Source organism: Siphateles boraxobius, unplaced genomic scaffold (genome assembly GCF_051911475.1).
Source record: "Siphateles boraxobius isolate OS27281-9 unplaced genomic scaffold, OSU_SipBor_1 18, whole genome shotgun sequence".
In the NCBI taxonomy this organism is placed as follows: Eukaryota; Metazoa; Chordata; class Actinopteri; order Cypriniformes; family Leuciscidae; genus Siphateles; species Siphateles boraxobius.
In genome coordinates this window covers 8,968,682-8,992,656 of record NW_027508788.1, presented here as the reverse complement: position 1 = coordinate 8,992,656, position 23,975 = coordinate 8,968,682, and the positions used below count along the sequence as shown (strand labels likewise).

Genomic DNA, 23,975 nt, shown 5'->3' with positions numbered 1-23,975 from the left:
ATTTAAGTTTGCACTACTACTTCGCCGTCTGACTCACTTAGGCAAGTGATTTATCTGTGTAATCGTAAGCGAATTATAAAATTGCTAAATTTATATAAATGTACGCTACTTTTAAGTGACTGCAAACAACGGGAGCTAACGTTATCTATCAATGAAATACTAGCACCATTTGCAGCTTTGCATACAACATGAAAACAATGGAATGGACCAAAGACTACATGAATGTTAACCGATTTCCTATTTAAAAAAGTCATGAATGAAAAAATTGACGTCTGGTTTTCGACCACATGAAAGAACAGACAGGATAATTACAAAACGACATAGAAATCCAATGACAAGTGATGGACTGACGCTTGTTAATTTATTACAAAAAACATTGACACTGACAATATTTTAAAATACCTCTATTTTTCCCGCTGTTTTAGTGTTTGCTTTCTCTTCACAGTGATTCAATATGAACAAAGTGTATTACTACTGCTGAACCACTGAGCTTTACAAAAAGGAAACAAAGCACAGACATTAACAATCATTTGACTTCAAACAAAACAAATACCAGAACAATAATATTAATAAACATCCGCAAATTGAGTAAAAAATAGATTTTAATCTTTTAAATACAATATTTTGAAATACAAATATTGATTTGCTCTTTACTGTACTTATTATTACTATCGACTGTTATCACTAGTGTTACTGTTGAGGTTTGATTTACAGTATATGAATATACAGTAAAATGTGAAAACAAACATTTTGGTAAATTCTGGTATTGCTCATTTACATAAATATACACAGACACAAAAAACACCTAGCCATGAATTTAATTTATCTCTCAATCATTTGTTATGTTCTAAGTCTGACAGACAAAATGGCTTTATATAATGCTTACCATTATGAAAACACTACTGTAATATCATCATTATATTAGAGTTATTATTGACACAAACATTGACATATTTTACAGCTGTCTTTGAATGGACCCACTCATTCGTGGTTATGTACACAAATCATGACATCCCAATAACCACTTAGGAGAGACATTAACTCCTGTGTATAAAAGAAAGGAAAAAAACATACTGAAATGTTAGGAAAAAACTTGTATTTTAGCTTTGATAAACGCATATAGATTGAATCAAAAATGATATCGAGTTTATTGAAATATACCAAAAATTCCTTAACAGCCAAACTGGCAGTATTTTAAAGAAAAGAGAGAGAAAGAGGAAGTTTTGCAGTGATCAACACATATATTAGTGCCTAAAATCTGCAATACTATACTGAATAGAAATGTCAACAACACACACACACACACAAAAAAAAGACAGGAATATAACGTCCACTGACTTTCATATGTCTTAAAGTTAGTACTTCAACCACAAAAAGAGAAATCTAAAAAAAACAATTCAATACAAAACAGACATTTTATAACAATCTCCCAAATTAATTGCTTTATTTCAATACCAAACCTGAGGCCAAGCTTCATAGAGTATATGGAAAACCAAAAACTAAAATCATGCCATGAGCACAGAATGACCAACAGCAACTCGTACGATCATCCAAAAGGCCTGAATCACAATACGTCTCCTAAGTATTTTGGGTTAAACTCTGCAGACCCAGATTGAAACTAGTCTTGAGCCGAAAACATCAGAAATATCAACCATGAAAGATTCTTTCCATCTGAATCTATTTGCAGTGAACCACTTTCAGAGCGCTCATACAATCATTGCTGCAAACATCATACAGTGAAAATGTGGCTTCACCTCGAGGTCTGTCTCTGCACATCAGTGCTTTTCATTTTTAGTACTTAAATTGGTAGAGAGGCCAAAATGGCAACTGGCTTTTCTTCCTCCTGTTTTCACATGTGTAGAATAAATAAAAGGTAGCGGAGTTGTAGCACTTTAAACGGAGTATGATTGCATATAATATCAGACGAGTGTCTGCAAACAAACAACTATGAGGAGACTACACAAACATATCTTAAAAGAACCCAACGAAGAGTCTCGAAGCGACGGCTCTGTTGGAGCCCATCTCGTGAGGCTTTCCAATTTGCATTTAATGTTGCTCTACACCACAGAGGCTTTCAGGTTGACTTTGAATATCACAGAATGAAGGAGACCGTCCGGCTGCGTCCATGTATAAACGGAGGATTACAATACGGAATATGATCTTTCCTCTGAACGAATGAAAAAGCTTGACCAGTGGCTCAATCGGTGACAAGCAGGCCAGTATCATCTGATGAATCGAGGACGTCACCGGAAGGGTCCAAACAAATGATCACGACAAAAAAACAAAACAAAAACTACAGTAGTGGCCTACAGGAGGAACAAACTCCCCGTTTACCCTGATTTAGACGCGTTGTTGGTTCAGATCAGCATTTATAGTACCCATAGACTCCTGTTCACACAGTCCATATCCCAAATGATGTTAATCTTTAAAACAATTGGATATTATACAAAGGACGGCTTGATTTTCTTGGAAATTTTCTACAATCAAAAAAAGTGTCTTTGTTATGCGACTACTCCACAACTAAATTTAGTTTCAAAGCAGGACGTGGCAGGGCAGCCTCTCGGTTTTTAAAAAAAAAATGGCTGACATCAAATAGGTTATGAAGTCTTTCATATTGCTTTCCTTAATATGATGTTGCAGTATAATTGCAGTACCACTGTACACCAGTAAACTGAAGTTTGTCTTTTCTCCATTCCATTAAGTCTTGACTTATGTTTTGCATATTCCACAAAAAGCTAGCGGGACAAAGTTAGATAGCACTTGTAGTATGGCGAGTGCATTATAAAAAGACATTAACTTTACACAAGTGCCTTTTATGCACCAATTTAAGGAGAGAAAGGAAGATTAATCGCTTGATTATAACTGTAGTGATTGGTGGTCTACTATCAGTAAATGAGGAGATATCACTGAATCATATGATTCGGGTTAGAGTTCATATTGCTGCAGTCTCAGTAGGCGCCCTTGGCACGTACATTTCTCTGAGTTTACAGTTATGGTTAATTCCTAGAAACACTTATCAGGATGGCCGTGAAGTGACAGAATGAATTACACGTTGTCTGTGGTACACCTAACACTGACTGATATAAATATGAAGTGTCTGAACTGACCCAAGCCTATATTGACGTGGTACCCATTGAAAACAAATGGAGGAGGAGGATTGGATGTGAAAGACCAGTACTGGCGGACAGCTACACAAAGCGTCTTCATTATATTCAACCCCCCCCAAAAAAGTTATCTTTTGGCTCTTGTAGCCCTTGCGCACACAAAAAGACTTCGGGCAAACTTTGCCCTTTTTCTTCATCCTTCATTCATCCGTCGTTTATTCTCTAGGGTGAGTCCATCATGGCCTCCAGCATCTCCAGGAAGAGTTTGTGCATAGGCACCCCGCCGCGGGTCTTGATGCTGTAGAAGGTGGTGAGGGCCCGGCCAGCGGTCTGCCTGAGGAGGGGCAGGGTGAGGAGGAGGCGTCCGGCACGCTGGGGGTCGTCAGGGCGTCGCTGGACCTCCATCTCCAGCAGAGCCTGATGCAGCAGGTCCCGTAACTTCTGCACGGCCTCCATGTCCTCAATGTACACCGAATCTGAAGAGGACGAGTGTTTAGACCATCACATCTAAATAAATCCATTATGTCATTCTATTGAGGGTGCTAATTCATTTATGTGAATGACTGCAGAAATGTGTGAATAAAACAAACATTTCGATGATTATGAGAACAAAATAGCCACTTCCAGAGACACTAGTGCAAAATAGAAATAGTAACTACTATTGATGCCACTTTTGTTAAATATAATAAACAGGGTTTCAACGGGTCCTTGAAATCCTTGAAATTTTTTGAATATGAAAAAAAAATAAAAAAATAATTCAATGCCCTGGAAAGTTTTTGGAAATAAAAATATATAGATAGAAGTCCTTGAAAGTGCTTAAATTTATTTTGTGCAAGAAATCCCATATTATTCCCTCCAGTCCGCTAATGTGTTATTTCGCCAACACTTGATAACGCTTGCTTGATTTACGTCAGTTACGCGCATTTGTACGTTGCCATGACGTTCAAATGTACACAAAACTACTACGATGATACCTCTATGATTCACAGACACACCGTGAAACATGGCAAAAATCGGCTGAAACGATGTAACCTTGCTCTCTTGAAATGTGTCCCCACATTAAGTCCTTGAATTTGAGGGTATTGGACCTTGAAAGTCCTTGAAAAGTCCTTGAATTTGAAGTTAACCAAGGTGTGGGAACCCTGAATAAATTACATGTGACTGAAGAGCGTGCAGACAAAACCCTCTGATGAAATTTGGTCGCAGAGGCTTTATCTGGAGTGACGTATCAATTGTTAACCAATAATTTTGTAATATCTGAATGACCAGAACAATATTTTCTTTTCAGAGCAAATTATTCAGTCATAAGAAATTAATTAATTAATGTATCCAGTAAATGTGATTCTATCAGTTTATGCACAGACATTCTAACTGAAATAAAACATTTCTCCACCTCAAGTGAATGTTTACATTTTTATGTGCATTTGGGACATTTTTTTGTATCTTGGTTTTTCCATCCAGCTATTTTATGCAAAATTTGCATAAAATTATGTAATGTAAAGTTTGGTGAATTGGAAAGTCGTGGAGACATTTGACCAATAGAGGACCTAAACATTACAGATATAAATCAGGGCTGAATTAAAATAACCATACCTCAGTTTACTCAAATCAATTTACTGCATCCTTTCTGAATAAAAGTATGAATTTCTTTAAAAAGATCAAAAAACATACTAACTCTTTTGAACGCTAGTGTATATTTTTTTTGTGATTTATTATAACGAAGAGCTTGACATCATATTCGGTTTGTTGTGATGTTCGAAGAAATTCTGACTGCCCCAAGTCTAGCTTTACGAGGATTAGATTAGAGAGAAACAGTTACAAATGCAGGTATGGAACAACAATTAAATTAATCTGATACAATAGGAATCTTGTGCTAATTATTAACTGTTGACACGTCTGCTAAATGTCACTGAACCAGGGATAAGTCTGTTGGTGGGGGTTAATGTTTAGCATGTACACACAGATATGTGAGGCGTAAGGAAGAGGTCTTGGGTGTGTTCCAGATTCAAAGCATGCGACTCCCAGTATTTGCATAACAAATACAGATTCTGTGGGTGAAGCAGATACGGGGGTTGAATTTATTATTTACAGTAATCAAAAGTTTCATGGGTTCTTCCAAGTGGGGGAAGAATTTGTACAAGCAGACAGTGACAAGATAGGTACGTTTACGACACAAAACAGAATATGGTCTGGTCTTAATTACTGGGTGACTCAGTCAGGTCAGGTGGGTTTTGATCAGAGGGTAACCAGTCGGTCAGGGAACAAAAATAGAAGCGGAATGAATGAGTCATTAATAGGAAAATCTGGACAGGAAGCACACCTGAGTTAGTGAGCGCGATGGCCTTGAGCATGACAAACTCCTCACGGTCCAGCTGCAGGGCCCTGAATCGGCGTGCGAGCTGACTAATGGCAGCATTGAGTTCGGTCAGACCGGCCACACGAGACATCTCCTCATCCAGCACGAAGTCCTCCGCAAACACCACCTCGTCCTCGCAGCCGAGAGAGCGGTAAGCCACCCCCAACACCAACACCTCCAGCCACACCGACTGCAGCACGGACATCTGGTCACCCAGTGACAGAGAGAGGAAGCCTGGAAGAGGGAGGAAAAAGAGAGAGCTTGACAATACATGTCCATTGGTGCAAAAATGTAATAAAAAAATCATGGTCAAAATGATCTGCCAGTCTATTATGTCACTAATATTAATTTAAAAAAAATTTAAATTAAACACGAAAAAGAGAAAAACACTTTTTATTGAATATTTATTTTTAAAAAATTGAAGCAATATTCACTTAATTGAGAAAAGCTACATGACGTTTTATTTAATACCGTTATGTTTTTAATAGTATTTGTATTTTTAATTTTAACTCATTTATTTTGACTTGGTATTCCAGCACTATTGGTAAATTCTGAAAAGCTTATGACAGATGTCAACTCCCTTATCTCAGAAATTGGCATTTTTCGCCACTTATTTACATAAAGTTGAACATTTCTGAGCTTTTTGACGCTGCAAATCCCATAATGCCCTGTGCAAACCAGCTGCTCACCTCCTACAGAGACTAAGAAAGGCTTGCTCATCTCAGATCTAGTGGACACGCACAGTGAGAGATGTGTGGAGAGCAGAATGAGAGTTGTTGATGATGAGTACAGAGACACAGTGGACACTCACAATAGTGCTCTAAAATTGGAGGTCTTGAAAATAGCCAGAGACTGACTAAAGCACTGAAATCGCTCCTTCCAAGGCTGAGCTCGGACAGCAATTAGGAGAAAAAGTCTTCCACATTCTGACTGTAGCTCTGACTCACCTGCTCCAGTTCCCTTCAATTATAATCTTTCTTTAGGCACCTGTTTTCTGAAGAGAGGTGTGATTGATCAGCACTTTCCAGCAGTGCAAACATGTGAGAAACATCAAATATCATTGATTAACAAGCTGCTAACTGTATTCTAACTGGCATTGTCACAGCCTCCTGAAATCTAAGCCTGTTATTGTCACATAGACCTTATTCACAGCAGCACCATCTTTCATTTTTAAGTGCCATCTTTTAGTGTGGCTGTGAGGGATAGACATACATCTCTTCAGTGGGTTGTACTGTTATTTGGATTGTTCTGCTGATGAAACACTGCAAAAAATATCTTTCTAAGAAATTTCAGTAGACAAAAAACCCCAGACAACATGAGCTGTGGAAAATAAGTGATCTATTATACAGCAGATGCCATTGAAAACACCGTACAAGTCTATCCCTCACATCCTTGCTTTCATACCGGTCATGGCGCTGCTCTGAATAAGGTCTATTGTTCAGCCCAGACAAAAAGTTGCAAAGCGTTTTTTAAACGGAAAACAGTGGTGCGTTGAACACCCTGTTCTGATGACGCAAGAGTTGCAACTATGGCAGCCGAGAAGCCCATTCTTGGTGTTCTTTTGGAAGAATTTTCAGAGCCTGATGAAGTCGGTATAAATACGTGTTGAATACTGCAAAATACGCTCAATGTTACAGGCACTGCCCTTGGCGTCAAGAATAAAAGAGAGCAGCCCAATCGAGTGAAGGGATTTGTGGAAACTGTGGTTCCTAATTATTGTGATCCAACATTTGCCTCGCATTTCAGGATGAAAAGACAAACATTTCAGGAGAAGGATAAACCACTTCTTACCTCCGAGACTGTGTTATGATCTATATGACCGTATTATTTTTATTGTGAGTATTAGGCTTATCATTACTGCTGATCACTGTTGATACGCTATATTTTTCTCACGACAAACATGTCTTCTAAAATCTTCAATTGTTGCGTTTACCGAGCTGCAGCGTACACATTTGTAAACGACTTTACTTGGACCCATTGTGCGAGCTTGTCTCTTTAATACCGTGTGGTTTCTATACATGTTGCTGCTGATTGGGCTGACATTTTTGACACACCCACCAAACAAGAGAAAACGGATCTCAAACCCCTTTGCACACCGTTTCCAGGAAACATGTCGTTCAACCCGGAAACCATAGCAAAACGCTGTTCAAAACGTTTGAGCTTGAATGTGCCCCTGATCTGCTCTTCCTCCAAACGCCAAGGCACGGTTTCACAGACAAGGTCTTAGATTAAGCCAGGATTAGGCCTTAGTTCAATTTGGACATTTAAGTGCCCTTTTATAAATGTGCCTTAGAAAAAAAACTTTACTGGTTTGCATCTTGAGACAAACCAAAGATTTGTCAGTTGGGTTGTCAGTCAGTTGCTTTCAGTTAAAACAGCTCAAACATGCATTTTAGTCTTGGACTAAGCTTAAGCCTTGTCTGTGAAACCGGGGGCAAGTATATTAGTGGTATTTGGCTAGTAACTAACACTGTTCCCAGTAAAAAGCATCAGTATAAGTAGATCAAGATCAAGAATTTGCATGAGTAAACATGATGAGTAATATATATATAAAGTTAACAATACTTACTAGTTGTTTAAATTTGATGCCACTAAACTGGTAAACTTTGGCAGGGGATTCTCTATCATCCTCTATTAACCCCAAAAAACTATGTTTCCATGCAAACTGATATAAAACCCTTTAAGCCCTTAGTCAATAAATCAAAGAAGAGCTTACCAGATCAAGAAAGTACATTCAAGTTTCATGTGCAATATGAATCAGGCAGTGAATCATGTTGTCAAAGGTCGAGGAAGACATAACTATGTCTTGTATGTGGTAGTTTTACTTCAGCTTAATTTAAGTAACAGGAGAGTGAGAAACTTGTAGTTCGACACTAGATCCGTCTCCTTGCCAACCGTCTCGCAGTTCCTCTTCTTGCTCTCACTTACCAGGAATGTGCTTGGCCCAGCCGATGATAACAACTAGTTCCCGGTCGGCCAGATCACAGAGAGTGGTGAGCGTGCGCTGGGCCGTGTCGGGCTGCAAGGGGTCTGGCATAGCAAACAGCTTTTCTGGCTCCGCCACCAGCAGATGAGACACAATGATGCTGGATGAACCTGAGAGAAAACAACCTAAACATTACTCAGCTAAATAACCAAGTCAAGCCAAAGTTTATCTATCAAATGTACAAAATTATATAATTGCAAGCAATGTTTTCAACAATAAAATGACTTTGTTTTGTATTTGTATTTTATTTTATTAAAACAAAGCAGTTATTAAATTTTTTTTAAATGATTAAATAAACAAATAATATTTTATTACCCTTCTCTCCCTCTTTTCTTAAAGGTATCGGTGCACTCTGGTACGTGGCATTCTCCACCTCTGGGCGTCTCTTGTACTTCTGCCGTCCTCCTCTGACTCTGTCCAGGCGGACTCCTGCACCGAACGCACACACCAAACACAGAAAGAGGATTAGGGCATTGGCACTGCATGTGGGTCACACCGTACACTATGAGGTACTTAGGTATCGTAAGAGAGAGGATTGGTTGTTCTGGCCAGGTGCCACCTCACCTTCTTTGAGCATGCCTACTTTGAGGCACTTGGTGAAGCGACAAGCCTGACAGGCCTTCCTGCGGCGCTTGGTGATCTCACATTCATTAGAGGCGGGACAACTGTACTCAATATTGCCTGTTGGATGGAGGTGAAGACGTTATACTAGAGTTCACAGCAGTGTTTCCTATAGAATTATGTTTTTGTAGCGAAAAGCCACTTGCTCTTCATGAAAAATATTAGATATTTATAAACAATAAAAATATCATTCAATAATACAACTAGCCTATTTAAAATATAGTTCTTAAATTGATTTAAATATTACCAAAAAAATGCAATATCTTTCAACTAATGTCAAATGAACAACCAGTCAGTAATGACACTTTCAAAAACGATGAAAGGGAAAACAGCTATTGCTTAATTTGAGTCAGACATGACTGAAAGTAAAGACTTGCTGTTCTTGGTATTATTTCAAGGAATGCAACTTTTTATCTCATCACATTCAATTTTGGATACACATATCTTATTTTGCCGAGAGGCTGACAGAGCGGTGGCTCTCAGGGGGACAGGAAACACTGATTCAGACCACTAGCGGGCTTGGCTTACTTAAAAGTTATCTGTAACGACAAGTGAATCTGTTCCACAGTGTAACATGCTCACCCTGTATGGTTCTTTTGAAGAAAGCCTTACAGGCTTCACATGAAGCCACTCCATAGTGGTAGCCAGACGCCACATCTCCACACACCAGGCACAGCCTTTTGGGAAGCGTGCTTAGTGCATACTTGCAGCGGCCTCCCCCGCTGCCGGTAGAACCCTCCTCGGCTCCATCTGCACCCTCCTCCTTAAAATGGCAACGTAGAGCCGGGGTGTAAAGGGGCGGGGAGTAGCGGCCAGCGCCTTCTCCTCTGGAGCCCCCTCCTGCACTCTGAGAGGAGTCTGAGGACGCTCCTCCCGGGCTGGTCCTCCCGCCGCCGCCTACTACTCCTCCTCCTCCTCCCCCTCCTCCTCCACCTCCCTCGGGACTGCTGGGTTCAGCCTTTATGTACAGGTCGGAGCGTCGCTCTCTGGAAGACATGATACCTGAGGAGAAATATGTGAGACAATGAGGGACTTTTTTAGTTTTAACTTCATCATCTTCGTCTCGATGAGGTCAAGACTGAACGCTTCCACATTTGATTTGCGACACTTTCAAATGTGCCTTTAAATCAGATATCCAACCATCTGACTGTGACCTACATAAAAATGAATGCATGGGAATTACTATGTCTGTAAAAGTAAAAGTAACAGGTGCTTGGGTCAAAAACGCCACTGACATGAGTCAAAATGCCTCCAGATTCAAGATATAGGGAGAAAATGCCCCTGTATGCATTTTTGTTTTTTATATTTATAAAATAGTAAACCAATATCACGCAAGAAAGAATGCTATTTTTCCCGAATATCGGAACGCGTGCAAATGTGATACTGTTTTTATAGAACAGTTGAAGTTAATATTAAGTGAGTTAGATTTTTGACAATATTATCTGTTTTTGCGGTTGTATAGTAGCCTATCATTTCACCCCGTCGTTTCAAACGTATATATTCAAAAAAAATATTTTGTATCTAAAAAAAAAAGAATGTTATAACAGTATTTACATAATTGTAAAAGCCCTATAGTCTTATTCTAATGTATTGATTGCACTTAAGAATTTGACAACATGACATTTGATAAGGTTAGCATAAAAAAATGCCTTAATACAATATCCGGTGGCTTTTGTACTTTTTATAAGTGGGCAAATATCACCTTAATGGAAATGTTAATTACTGTTACTGAGAAGAAACACCTCACCTTAACAGGACAAAGAACGCCCCATGATAAACCTGTGAAGACTACTGCTAAAAACTAACTCTATCCAAGACTGTGCTGTTGTCAGCCTCTGGGAATCTTGTCAGGTCATTAATGCAAACACAATCAGACTGTCCTAAGTGAATGTAAACACACGGGACCAAAAAAATTCAATGCGTGCCTAAATATTGAATATGTGCAGTAGGCCTTACAGTGTAAATTCAGCAAGTCTAATTTAAAAGAAGCATTTTTAAAGAAGCAATACATGGCAAACAGATGAAGGGACTACTGTTTATTTTTCAGTAATCCTTGCTCTTTTCTTTTTGTTAACACGCAGGTGCATGCCGAGCAAGCAAACAGCATTTGAGCCCAGAGACGAACAAGCACCTATATGTCCTCACTCTCAAGCAGTGTTATGTTGGGAAGTCTCTAAACGGTTTTCTTTGTTTTCTCCATCGAAACATCCAAACAAACCAATTCACTACATTAATGAAGCTTCCCACTCACTAACCTATGCTCACACACTGCAACTCTATGGATGTCTAAATGTACATTTAGACAATGTTAATATTTAACTATCTTGAGATTTCATTCTGCTCGCAAAATATCACATGCATGTAGTATCAGAGCATTTTAACGAGTATGATAAATTCAGTATTCATAAATTAAAGTATTACAAAGCCAATCAAACACAAGATCTACAGGTAACTTGTATAGCAATTCAAACAGACGAAAATGTATTACAAGGCAATGACATGACAGAATTGTGCACAAATCTGTCCATAATCCCAGTGCCGTGGCCTCCGTCCACACCAGATTAGGGTCATTAATCCAGGAGAGGGAACCAATCGTCTAATTATACCTCCACAAAAGATGCCCTACAGACTCTTAACCGCTCCACGGTACCCACAGTTTATAAACCACCCTCTGGGATAAACTGACCTGTGATGCCATTTCTTAAATTTGCTGATGTTGCCATTTTATGCATTTAGCAAAAAAGTAAAAGGGTCTATCACATTAGCAAATAAAAAAATTACCCAAGATGCGGAACGACTGCCAAGTAGGGAACACAACCAGCAATGATATATGCTCCTCATGATTACTGGAGCAATAATGGGTTTGTGGACTTTCTGATTGAGCAGCTAGTCATACATTTTCTGAAATATATATATATATAGGTTAATGCACATATATGGACTCACATCATGATCATAAACTCTCTGCCACTCGGATTATGGTCAAAAACTATACTTCCACCTTCATTAGTCCTCAGCGCATATCACACAGACACTGTTCCCCTTTCACCTGGTTGTGTGTTATGTGATGCAACTTTGGCGAGTGTGCAGAATGTAACTGTGCCCCACTGCCTTCAAGTCCACTGTACTTTCTGCCAAACATGTTCATTCTGCCTCTGCCACACTTACATTAACTTGAACTCTAAATTTAACCTATACCAACAGAATGGTATTTATATGATGAATATGGAAGATGTGTGAAGGAAATCAACAGTAACAGTAATGGCGCTTACATGTCACTTGGTCTCATTCTTTAGCTTTGCCCTGTTCTTTGAACATTCTACTGAACCCAGTCACGTGGCTACAGTGAGGACACGCGCAGCTTTACATGAGGTAAATGATCCAACCGCTCATCGCGAGGACAAGCTGGGATCTCTAAATCCCTCATCAAACTGAACGAACCGGATATGGAGAAACGTTCCGGTTCAAACACATGTAAATGACAACTACAAAGGAAAAGAGGCAAAGAGGCAAAAGAGTGCCACCTCCATCATCATCATCATCATCATCATCATCACGCACGGGCGTTTCTCCCACAGAAGTTCACGCATAACCTCACCAATGTGCGATTTCCGATTCGGCTCATTACATAGAAAAGGTTAGAAAATGTGGTGTGGCGATGAGAAGTCCAACAGTGAGTCGGTTCTTTCGACCAGTTCCTTTCAAAGAACCGCTTCAAAACGATTTAGCGCTCTTTTGCGTCATCGCGTTATTACGTAGTCACGTGGTCCCTGTCATCACAGAAAACTGCAACATGAATGTAGGAACATATTACTGTTTATTACGCTTAATTAATAAAACAACTTATCATAATTTATATGCCCCGGATCCGTATGTTGCAGCAACACGTGAAAACAAAGTCACCTAGGCTGGAACCAGACCTACTATTCATGTATTCATCTCGGCTGAGTTTATGTACGTTTTAATGCTATTTATTAAAAACTAATCTTGCTTGCTGATATAAATATTTTACAAACAGCTCGTAAATATATTTCCAGTACGTTTTAAAGCAACTTGCTTTTCGACCCACATAAGTCAAATCTTATCATCAAATCACTCGGGTTTGCTCATAACGAATCGGACATGACAGTTATCAGTTCAATGATTCGTTGAGTTGTTCACTTAAAAACTGCTCGGACCGAGTCAGCCCGATTCACTAAAAATAAGACTAAATAATTACAATTAATTCAAAGCTAATTTTGAATGTTAAAACAGCAATATTCGGTGTGCTGTTTTTGATACTTTATCAACCGAATCAAACGGTTCCTATAACGTAAGGTCTGGTCTGTAAAGCTTACAAATTCTAAATACATCCGGATTTATGCTTGAATTTTGAATTGTTATTCCCTCTACAGAATGTTTAAAAGGCCAGTTCTGCTTTGCTCTCATAAGAATCAGCTAAATTGTTCTCTAGCTTAGCTTTCGCTAACTTACCAAACGTTACTCATTCAAGATCAAGATAACGTCCCACCTCCTCCAAACGTCTCTACCGGAGAACATTTACCCAAAAATAGCTATGCATTGACTCACACAAATAAATCCGTCTGTGTTCCCTTAAACATGCCTGAATAAGCGTAGTTTAGTTAGCAATGCGCATCTTTGAACTTCACTTTCCCCCTGACAAACGTGTCATGAGTCATTGGCTGCCCTCAGGAGGTAGGAGGAGAGGTGCTCATATGCAGCCACAAAGAGACATTATTTACAAAATTTATTTCAGATAATCACGTAATGGGTCATTCTTCATTTGTGGTGGCAAGTGGTGTCCCTCTACTTTACAACAGTTGAAATGAACTTTAAATACCAATAAATTATAAAATGTTTTCATTTTTGTATTCTGTAGGATAAACACAATTTGTGCACTATTAATAAATAATTTTTAGTTTTAAAATACATATTTAATTGAGTTTGAGAGATTGCATTTATAACAAAATATGTATGTTCCCACCCTATCTCAGAGAGATATCATGGAATTTAATTACAACAATATAACATTTTTAACAAAAAAAAATGGTTATATTATAAATATAGTTTTTATTTAACATGTACAATTTTATTAAATTGTTTTAAAAAATACATATTTTGCAATATTCACGAAAAAAGTAGTGTTCCCCAAATTCATGTCTGTGGTGTTACATCAATGGATGTCGCCCCTTTAAGAAAAGGGGGAAATCTGTTTGGACTACTTCCTGTGTGTAAAGGTCATTGCAGGTGCTGGTTGATCTGAGGGGTGCATGGTCAGTACATTCTTTCTTATTCATTTTCTTAAAGTTAGCTAAATTCCTGACAATTTCATGTGTCGCACTTTGTTAGTGTCTGTGGTGTTATGTTGATAACTTGCAGATTTTACATATTTTAATAAAAAATTTGATAAATGCATACTTATTAATATTTCTAGAATGTCCTCTGATCTTGAAATCATCATGATGGCAGCCTCCATTTTAGAAAAGTCTGGATTTAGGCTAATTTGTCTGTGGTGTTACTTTCTGTGGTGTTACTGTCTTTCCTGGTAACACCACAGACTCTATAGTAACTCCACAGACAATATACCAATAATGTTGTATTTTTAATACAACACACAGGACATCCGTAATCATATAATTACTTGTAATCCTACTCATGATTAATTTCATTATTTTGCTCAATAAACTTTTAATTGTTAAACCTTTTATGCAATATGTCTGTGGTGTTATATTACGTCTGTGGTGTTACTTCAAAACGTATCCGACATTTCTTTCCTTCAGAGCCATTTAATCTTATAATTTAATGTTTTTAGACTGTAAAATGGTTTTAATATTTTAGAAGAAAGACTATAAATGTAGCACAGACCATTTTTCCTGCCTTTTTTATGTATATACAATTTAAAAAAAAAAAAAAAACTTTGGCAAAAATAGGGGAAGATGAACAATTAAACATTTATTTCAAAAAATTATATTTAAATTATCAATGAAACTGAGTCCTTAACCTCTTAAGTGTCATGGGCCCACCGGTGGGCCCAAATCCATTACATATTTAAAACAGTAATAACCTATACTAAACCTAAACTAATCTTGACAAACTATATATAATTTGAAAGCTTACAATCTCTAGTTTCCATATTTGGTTACTGATTCTCAAAACAAATTACAGAGGAGCCGTAATTTATTAATTTGCAACAAGAATATTTTCATACTCCTAGGCGTGTTCAGACCTTTATTTTGAAATAGCAATGAACATGAAAAATCATGAAAGAAGGGTAGAAACCAGTTTGTTTTCATGCCAAGAGTTCAAAAGATGGCAAGCATTCAATTATTTTAGAAAAAAAAGGTCTGAAAATGTTTTAAATATAAAGAAAAAATAATAGATTCACCATTTGTGATGTGGCCGCGAGCTATAACGCACATATGTGTTCTTTTATGTGTTTTATTCAAGGTTTAATTCATATCAAAATCTGCCAAACTTCCAATACTACGTCTGAATAGGATGTCTACTTTATAAATTGTATGAAAATTGTGAAAATGATGGTTCAGATCACTCAAACCACATATGGAAATGGAGGCGCCCTTATATGGGCAGTAATGGAGTCTGGTTGTGACCTAGTGAAAAAGTTTGGTACTGCGCCCAAACAAAATCTTACTGAAAGCTCATTTCTTGAGATATCAACCTAAAATTTGAAACACAACTTGTTCAGATTTTTGGCTTTGATTTTTTTGCAGTTTAAGAGTTGTCCAGGTTTTGAAAATATATATTTTATATAAAATATGAATAATTAATTTTTTAAATCGTACATTTTCATAAACTCAAACTTCTGTAACTTTTTTTCTGTTTCACTTTCTTAATTTATTTCACTTCTACAAAAATCTGCCAAATGTCTTCTTTAAAACAAGACCAATTTTATGTCTATATTCCAAAGGATTCTTATCCTATACCATTTAAGTTTGGAATGTGCATTTTCATGTCTATTCAAAAAAAGGGGGGGGGTGACACTTAACAGGTTAAAGTAATTTATTTATTTATTAATTATTACCTAAAGTTGCATATGCCTGTTTATTTAGAATTAATCAAAATGTTACTTAAAATATTGGTAACACCATAGACATAAGTGGTTGTTTCACTAGTGTTTGATTCAAATTATTTAAAAATCTAAATGTTATTAAGCTTCAATTTTAATTGATATAGAATATTAAACTAATTTTAAATGCATAGCAATACATTTTATTAAAAGAAAACAAACAAGCATTTTTACAATTTCTGCCTCTCATTTGCCACCCCAATTGAAGAATGACCCTAATAATGATTGATGAAAATGTTTTTTAAATTGTTTTCCTTCAGCTCAAGCCAGTTATGTAAATAAGTTTGATGTAATGAGAAAGAAAAGGGTAAGAAAAAATCAGCGACTCAAAATACAGATCTGAACTCACTCAAACATCTAGGATTATACATCTTACTTAGGGTGACCACCATCAAACAAACCAAATGTGGGACGATTATAAGTTTGTGTGGGACAATGTGGGACATGTTACCAACACTAAAACATAACAGTTTCAGGTTATATAATGTTTATCTAACTTAATAAAAACTTTTGTATTCTGCCTTTCAGCTGATAAAATTTTGTTGTTCTTCAGTCTTCCAGAAAAAATACATTACATCACAATGTAACATAACATGTCTTTATTTTACATGATGACATTTAAATTCAACATCACTGAGCCCAAAGGCAGCAGGCATCATGCAGATCACTATTTTTGAAACAGTTCTGACCAAGTCCAACTAAAATCCAACAAAATAAATAATGAACAAATAAAATATAAACGAACATGAATTTAGATCATTGACAGTCTCTCTCTCTATATATATAGAATATATATTAAACCAGGGGCCTATACCATGAAGCCGGTTTAGCTGGCTAGCCAGATATGTTTCAGTTTAGTTTGCGTCAACCCTGGGTTTTAGGGACCATGAAAGTGGTTTGGCTTTTAGCAGTGTTCATCGCCATAGTAACTTACGCTCCACGGCTAACCTGGTCCAGGGCAGGTTATGTATCTAGGTAAGAGGTTGCAAACTGAACTTGGACCAATCAGCTGTGAGCAAAGTGACATGTCTGATGCGATAAAGTCACTCCACCTGTTTCCACTCCAAATTAAAGGTCATAACATAGCAAATGATTTTTAAAGACAAAATCGTCTGGTTTTTAGTGATGCTTATTTAGAATAATAAATTTGTATGATTTAGATATTATTTATGTAATTATTATACCCTTTATCAATCACACATGTACAATTTTAGTTCATCAATAATTATTACACAGTTTAAATGAATAAATATATAAAGGTAATATAAATAGGCTTTAACATCAATAGATGAAGCTATAAAATGACTACATGTGAGCTTAAATGTTCAATTCTCTCTATACCTTTATCAGCTGTATAAATTAACGTCACAACTTTTACTTGCACTGATATACAGTAGCGAGACTTTTTCTTTTAGTTGTCCTCTTTCATAGACAGCTGTTTCCTTTTTGCTGTGTAAATTTGTTTAAATTCTTACTATTTTAATACTTTTATTTAATAAGTGAATTACGCTGCTTCTCTCGCGAGAAATTAATCTCAGTTTCACTCTTTTCAACATGTGATTGGCTGTTCGCTACTGATGTCACACCTAAACTCCTAAACTCAGGATCAAAGCCTGAGTTGACAGAGAAAGGTGATGATCAGCATCATGGTACCAACAAAGCCTGGTTGGATTGGTTTGGTTTTGTCAACTCTAAACTAATCCTGTAACACTGAGTTTGTTCAACTACCATCATGGTACAGGCCCCAGATTCGTTCCAGGTCAGAAAACAAATGGATAATTTGGTAAATAAAATTTTAAATTTAACAGAATTTATCAACTTGTTGCCTACAGTGGTTGTTTTAATTCACATCCTTTCTAAAAAAATATGAACATTTTTGGTGCACATTTTGATTGACGGCCGTCGCAACCCAGTGACCGTGTTTACTCCTTTGCTTTGAACCTTTGGATAGGATTTTAAGAACGGCTGTTGTATTTGTACTTCTGACGAAGCGCTGTTAAGTATAGGTGAAAGACTACGCTGCAAAAATAATAAATAAAATGCTTTCTTAAAAAGGCAAAAGACGTTTTCTTAATATGATAATTAAAAACCAACAGACTGATGAAAATGTGGGACATTTTCTCAATATGCGACGTGGGGGACAAGGGGTGAAAATGCTGTGCGGTACAACGCAAAGCGGGACGGGTGGTCACCCTAATCTTACTGCTAACTATATCCCTAGCTGAATCCCTATTTTTCTATATTTTAAAATTACATAATGCTTTAAATAGGATATAATATACAAATTTTAATAATCAGAGTATGAATAAAAATAAGAGAAAAAGCTTTTTAAAGAACAAATAGCTTACCTTTTGCTCAAAAGCCAAAGGTCTTTAGTCTTGTTGCGTATGCTGAAAATCTTCTCACTTTATTTTGGAGTCAGAAGACTGCAAGTCAGTTCAAACTGGGTATCAGGAACCCTGGCAAGAATAGAGAAAATTAGTGATACACCAACACAATAAATATTAGACTGAATATGCAAGACAGATCTATGCATTACAAAACAAGGCCTAATAAAATGTATTGCTTCAGCAGAGGCACATATTGCTCTCAGGCGGCTAAATAAAACCAAAACCACTATTAGTCTGAACCACATCTTCTTCTCGAAACTGAAGCTAAATAAAACCTGCCATAAATGCATTGCAGATATCTAATCAGAGACCACATTAGCTAAATGTGGTCTCAGCAGCATTAGGTCTTGCAATGTTTCTCTTTTAAAAAATGAGTCCGTCGTGGTCAATGTCACACAAACCTCTATAGGGCTGTATAAGAGCCTGATTTGTACCCCATATTAATCTGTGTGTTTATTACACCGTATCCATGTTTTACCCCTCACAACCTTCACCATTAGGCACAAAATGCTGACTGAGGGAGAAACCATTTCTTTGTCTTTCTCCCATGCAACCATTCTCTGGTCTTGCTCGCTGTCATTCACTCAATCTCGGCAAACATTCAGACTATTGGATACTCTCGTATGATTTCTGCACACAACATTCCCCCTCCCCCCTCCGCTCTCTGACACATTCCAAAGGTCAAAGTCACTGGAGGGGTTTGAAGGACAGGCACAGTAACTCCAAACAGACTCTGTGTGACAGCAAACACAATGTGCTTCACAGCTGAGAGACAATTCTTATAAAAGAGATATGGGTAATTGCAGGGTTAGTATAATTAACTAAAACCATAAGAAAAATATATATATATAAATAAAAATTATATACAAGATATTTTCAGATATTAAATGTGCATTGATAAAACTATGAGCAGGTAAAGTTGTCTTACAGAAAACTGAGCCTCTAAATTCATAGACTTATTCATAGACGTATTCATAGACTTTTTACATTAGGTATATTTAGAGACAACCGACACAACCACGTTTGTGACACGACCGTTTGTGGCCTCCGAATGTACTCCACTAATACATTTTATACTTTATAACAGGAAGCTTATGAAGAGATATGATGTAACAGCATTAATTAATGATGTTTTAAATGAACTGAACGTGTTTGTCACATTTTAAAAGTACAAAAGTGAAGTTGTTTTACACTTCAATGCTGCTGTTGGCATGGTCTGTAACATTAGTTAAAGATTTCTACTTGTGTTTTTTTTCTATCACTTAAGGTTACTGATTTATTTTTTGAGGTACACTAGTTAAGAACAGCTCTAATTATTATAGAATCAAACCTATTCTTACACTAGTGACAGTAGTCAGTATTAGGGCTGCATGATGGAAAAAAACTGGCATTGCGATATTTTGTTTTTCTGTCATATTGAGATATGAAACCGTTTCACCAGATGATTAGCTCTATTTGTAAAGAATGATTGGAGTGATTTTGTAGGGGAGTGAATCTGCTTATAAAATAATAAAGCATAGATAAAAACAATAGTAAAAAGATACAAATGAAATAAACAGTGCTTTAGTCTCTGTTTTTCAGGCAAGTCTAACAGTATCCAGGTACAGAAATAAATAATCAAGAGTAAAATAGCCCTGCATAGTCTTCACTTTGTTAAAGCTAAAAAGTTATTGCGATATCAATGCTAAAATGATATATCGTGAAGCCCTAGTAAGTATAGTTGTCAGGTGGTGCTGTGTGTAAAATTAAAGCATAGCAGTGATCAACTGATTTCCAAGGTAAAGTTTACTATGTAAATCTAGTTCTCAGCAGAGAAATCAGAGATAAGTACTGTGTGTTAGTCTTTGAACTTCGACTACAGTATGCATACATGCAACTGTAGAGCAAAGACTGTCAGAGCAGACTTCAAAAGGTGACCTTGTTCAGAGAGCCTTGACCATTGAAGGGCTGATTGCTAAACTGGATTACAATGTCTTAAGAACAGAGAATCCCAATCACATCCAAGAGGGACCTAGTGGTCAACCGGAACTTCAAAGACAGTTTCTAAAAAGTATCTATACACTACCATTAGAAAAATACCTTTTAATCACATATGTAACCCATACGACTCATATGTAAATGTTAAAAAAGGTTTCAAAAATTGCCTCAAGCTAAAACTTCAGAGACTTCCAGTCATTGACTACGAAGCAACATTGTTGATTGTGCTCCAATTTAAAAGTGCAACCAGCAATATTTTTTTGTGCTGATTATATGGCAGTCATCTTGGACTTAAGCCCTGCAACGTTAGTTTTTTACGTGCGCCATTGTATGTATACAGTGCACGAGACACAAATTTCGTCATCAGAATAGTACGTGCGTCTTTTACACACGCAGCCCGACTTTTCTAACCGTGTGTACTCTGTGCTCACAGTTCGCATGCGCCTTGAGAGAGGTTCAGAGATACCGCAACTCAAGTTTAAGCTGTCTAGTATTGTATTTCTCATAACTTTCGGAGAGAAATAGCACAGACACTGGACAAGGATGAAACTTACTAGCGCACGTGTCTTCCACCTGTGTTCACGCACACTATCAAACGGGACTATACTTTCAAAGGAAATGCCTTCTACTGTGCTGAAGTGCCGAAAAAAAACAACAACAACTAAAGTTTGGGTTTTATACTGACAACTAGAGGCAGGATGCAGAATCACAGATATTTTAGTTACTAAAAATTTGCTATTTGCAGAATCAACCCTTACTAATTTATTCCAAAAATGTTCAATAACAAGGATATTACAGGCTCGGCTGGTCACATTACGTGATCTCAACATGTCTGCCCCCAACTGGCTCCTTATAAAATAAATCAGCTTTTATCGACATTAAAAGGAAAGTTGCAATAGTCTTTTCTTCTCCATTGTGACGTATTTCTAAATTAAATGGCTTCACGAACAAGAAAAAATAGAGGACGGGCCTTTATTTTGTCCATCTGGAATTGATTGGATCGTTTGATCTTTGTGGTTTGTTATTGCTGTGATCTCATTTGAGTGACAGGTTTGCCCCTCCCTCGTGCCAGTAAACACATCATCAGAGGAGAGATGTCAGTGCAAAAGGGAGGGGAAGTTATTTGATCAAAGATTATGAGGGCACACGAATTAAAATAATAATAATGATGAGCATGGATAAATCATTTTTAATAAACACTGCAAAATTTCCATATAAAATAGAAATGGTCCATATTGATTTCATGGTGACTTTCATCTCTTGTCAGAGGACATCATTTTAAACTGAGTTTAAACTTTCGAAATATTAAACTATTTCTTTGAGTGTAAAACTTTTTAATGTGTGAAACGATTAAGTAACCCTGTGAAGAGTAAAGTACGTAGTAGCCTACTTACCGCTTTTGATAAACATACTGCAAGTCTGCTTCAAAGAGTGCCCACAGACTTTTAAAAGCCAAATAAAATGACTACGTTCTTGTACCAATTGCATTACTTCAGTGACGACGTGCACAAGAATATAAGCAGATCTGTCGCTTCAGGTAGTCTGTTTCCAGACTGAAATGCTGGACCGGTAATGCGACATGCCTCGAGTACTAGAGTCCGATGTAAAAATCTCACTCGCTGACACAATGCATGAGCCAGGGGACAACTCGATCAAGGTCAGCGTGCTGCAAAGTGTTACTGCGGACTTTCCCCCCCTTTTATCGCAGTAAGAAGCGCATAATGCTCATTTTTATGCAACAGTCTGCGAATTCAAATGTTAAGCACTAAATCAAATCTGTCAAGACATGTTCTCGTGCTGTTAGTAGTCGTACAAACAGCAAACTATCAGAACACACTGACCTATTTACAGTGTAAAGTTTGTAGCCTACTGCTGAGCGTAACATGGAAATATCGGTAGCGACAGCAGACAGTTGCCAGTGATGGTCTGTATGACGACAGTATCATGATTATCTGACAGGTTCACAACAAGCGCATTAGCATTAAACGCACAAATAAATGATATTGCGTTGCTGGGTGCCGGTTGGATGGATACTTACCAGTAATTCAGAGAACATTGCTGGTGCCTCGAAAACAACCAAGGAAACCAGTGAGCAAAACAGTAAATCCTACAAAGGACTATCACATAAATTACAACACGGTGTCTTGTCCTACACGCGGATTTAAAGAGCAGATACTCTGCCTATTTGCTGAGGTGGGCTACCTTACTTAGCAATTCTGGTGCTGTACTACGTACGATACGGTAGGCTATATGTGACGTATAATCAATGAAACTACTCGATAATGTGAATGAACGGCGGCGCGAGTGCAGTCAGTTGTGAAAGCGCGTATGTTTAATCCATGTTTGATTCGCTCTTCCCTGGACTAGTTCCTCATATTGCTGTTTCGGTTGTCACTGGAAGCCTGAATCCTGTCTTCCGCTAATACAGCTGAGACCCCGGTTACGTATATCCTCGTTGTTTCTCCTCCCTCTCAGCTCTTGCGTCTGCTGTTTCTCCGTTACGTCCACTCCCGCTTCCAATCACGCGTCCTCGCGCCTCCGTCACGAGCGGCAGCAGCAGCGCTTTAAACAATAAAGAGGTTGACCTACTGTATGTCTGACTCACGAGTTTACACACTTGTGATCTATTATCCGAACCAATTATTCAGATTTCTTACATCCCGGGATTTTTTTTTAACTGATTGAAGGGTAAATGAAACAAAGCTCGGTGCAAACAGGGGCAATTTAATAACTGCCATGATTCGTGACTATTAATAATTCGGCCTTTCCCACAGGGTTCGAAGCTGAGAATAAAACATTGGATCACGTGACGTCCCAAACTATAAAGTTCGGCTGCTGAACTAATTGTAGCTGCTAATGCTTATCCATTTCGCTGTTTAATTATTTATGAAGGGTCCTTAAAAAATGTGATAACTTTTTCAAGGATAATTGCGATTTAATGTCAACCGAATAATATAACCTTTATAAACGGAACCCAGTTGAATGGTCTTTCACGTGCACGCGCAGTGTAACTTTTTGTTTAATAGAAAATCGTAGTTAATGATCAATTGAACGAATTCTACACTAAACCACGTGGTTAGCGGAAGTAAGCCTATAGCCTAGTGGGTGAAAATTATATTTATGGGACAATACATGAAGGCCTACTATTTTTACTGTAAAATAAATAGGCACATTATGCTCTAATTTGTATAGGCTACTATCATCTTATGTTTCTTATTTTGTTATATGTTATGTCATTCACATGCTGCTTTGTCACATTTTATGTTGTTTCATGTTTGCTATAATTTCAGGGTAGGCTATAATTTCAGTGTCGTGTGTGTTTAAGTGTTTTTGTGAGTCAGTGTTCGTTTAAATGTCATCATGTCTTTTGTTTTACTACTTAGAAGTGCTCAGGTTATATTAGGCTATATCAGTTGATGATATGCTAAAATATAGCCTGTGTGTACCAAACGTT

The 23,975-nt window shown here is 37.4% G+C and overlaps 1 protein-coding gene across 3 annotated transcripts; it reads right to left on the bottom strand.

The window, feature by feature from the left end:
* Positions 1 to 342: 342 nt before the first annotated feature.
* esrra (estrogen-related receptor alpha) lies at positions 343 to 23,060 on the bottom strand. 3 transcript variants are annotated; one of them, XM_077233287.1, is made up of 8 exons: positions 22,560 to 23,060; positions 18,503 to 18,613; positions 9,650 to 10,069; positions 9,011 to 9,127; positions 8,762 to 8,875; positions 8,389 to 8,556; positions 5,425 to 5,694; positions 343 to 3,580 (listed from the first exon to the last, which is right to left on the bottom strand). In XM_077233287.1, exons 3-8 carry the CDS (start codon positions 10,062 to 10,064, stop codon positions 3,327 to 3,329), a joined length of 1,338 nt encoding a protein of 445 aa, XP_077089402.1. In that variant the 5' UTR covers positions 10,065 to 10,069; positions 18,503 to 18,613; positions 22,560 to 23,060; the 3' UTR covers positions 343 to 3,326. The 3 variants fall into 3 exon arrangements, with proteins under 3 accessions (XP_077089402.1, XP_077089403.1, XP_077089404.1); XM_077233288.1 differs by lacking the exons at positions 18,503 to 18,613; positions 22,560 to 23,060 and adding an exon at positions 13,541 to 13,757; XM_077233289.1 differs by lacking the exons at positions 18,503 to 18,613; positions 22,560 to 23,060 and adding an exon at positions 13,637 to 13,739.
* Between the last annotated feature and the right edge of the window lie 915 nt (positions 23,061 to 23,975).

Coding starts and splice junctions, on each gene's coding strand:
- esrra (XM_077233287.1), bottom strand. CDS start 10,064: ATGTCTTCCAGAGAGCGACGCTCCGACCTGTACATAAAGGCTGAACCC. Junction 8,876..9,010: donor AGTAGGCATGCTCAAAGAAG/GTGAGGTGGCAC, acceptor CGTTCGGTGCAG/GAGTCCGCCTGGACAGAGTC. Junction 5,695..8,388: donor CTGGGCCAAGCACATTCCTG/GTAAGTGAGAGC, acceptor TCCCTCTTCCAG/GCTTCCTCTCTCTGTCACTG.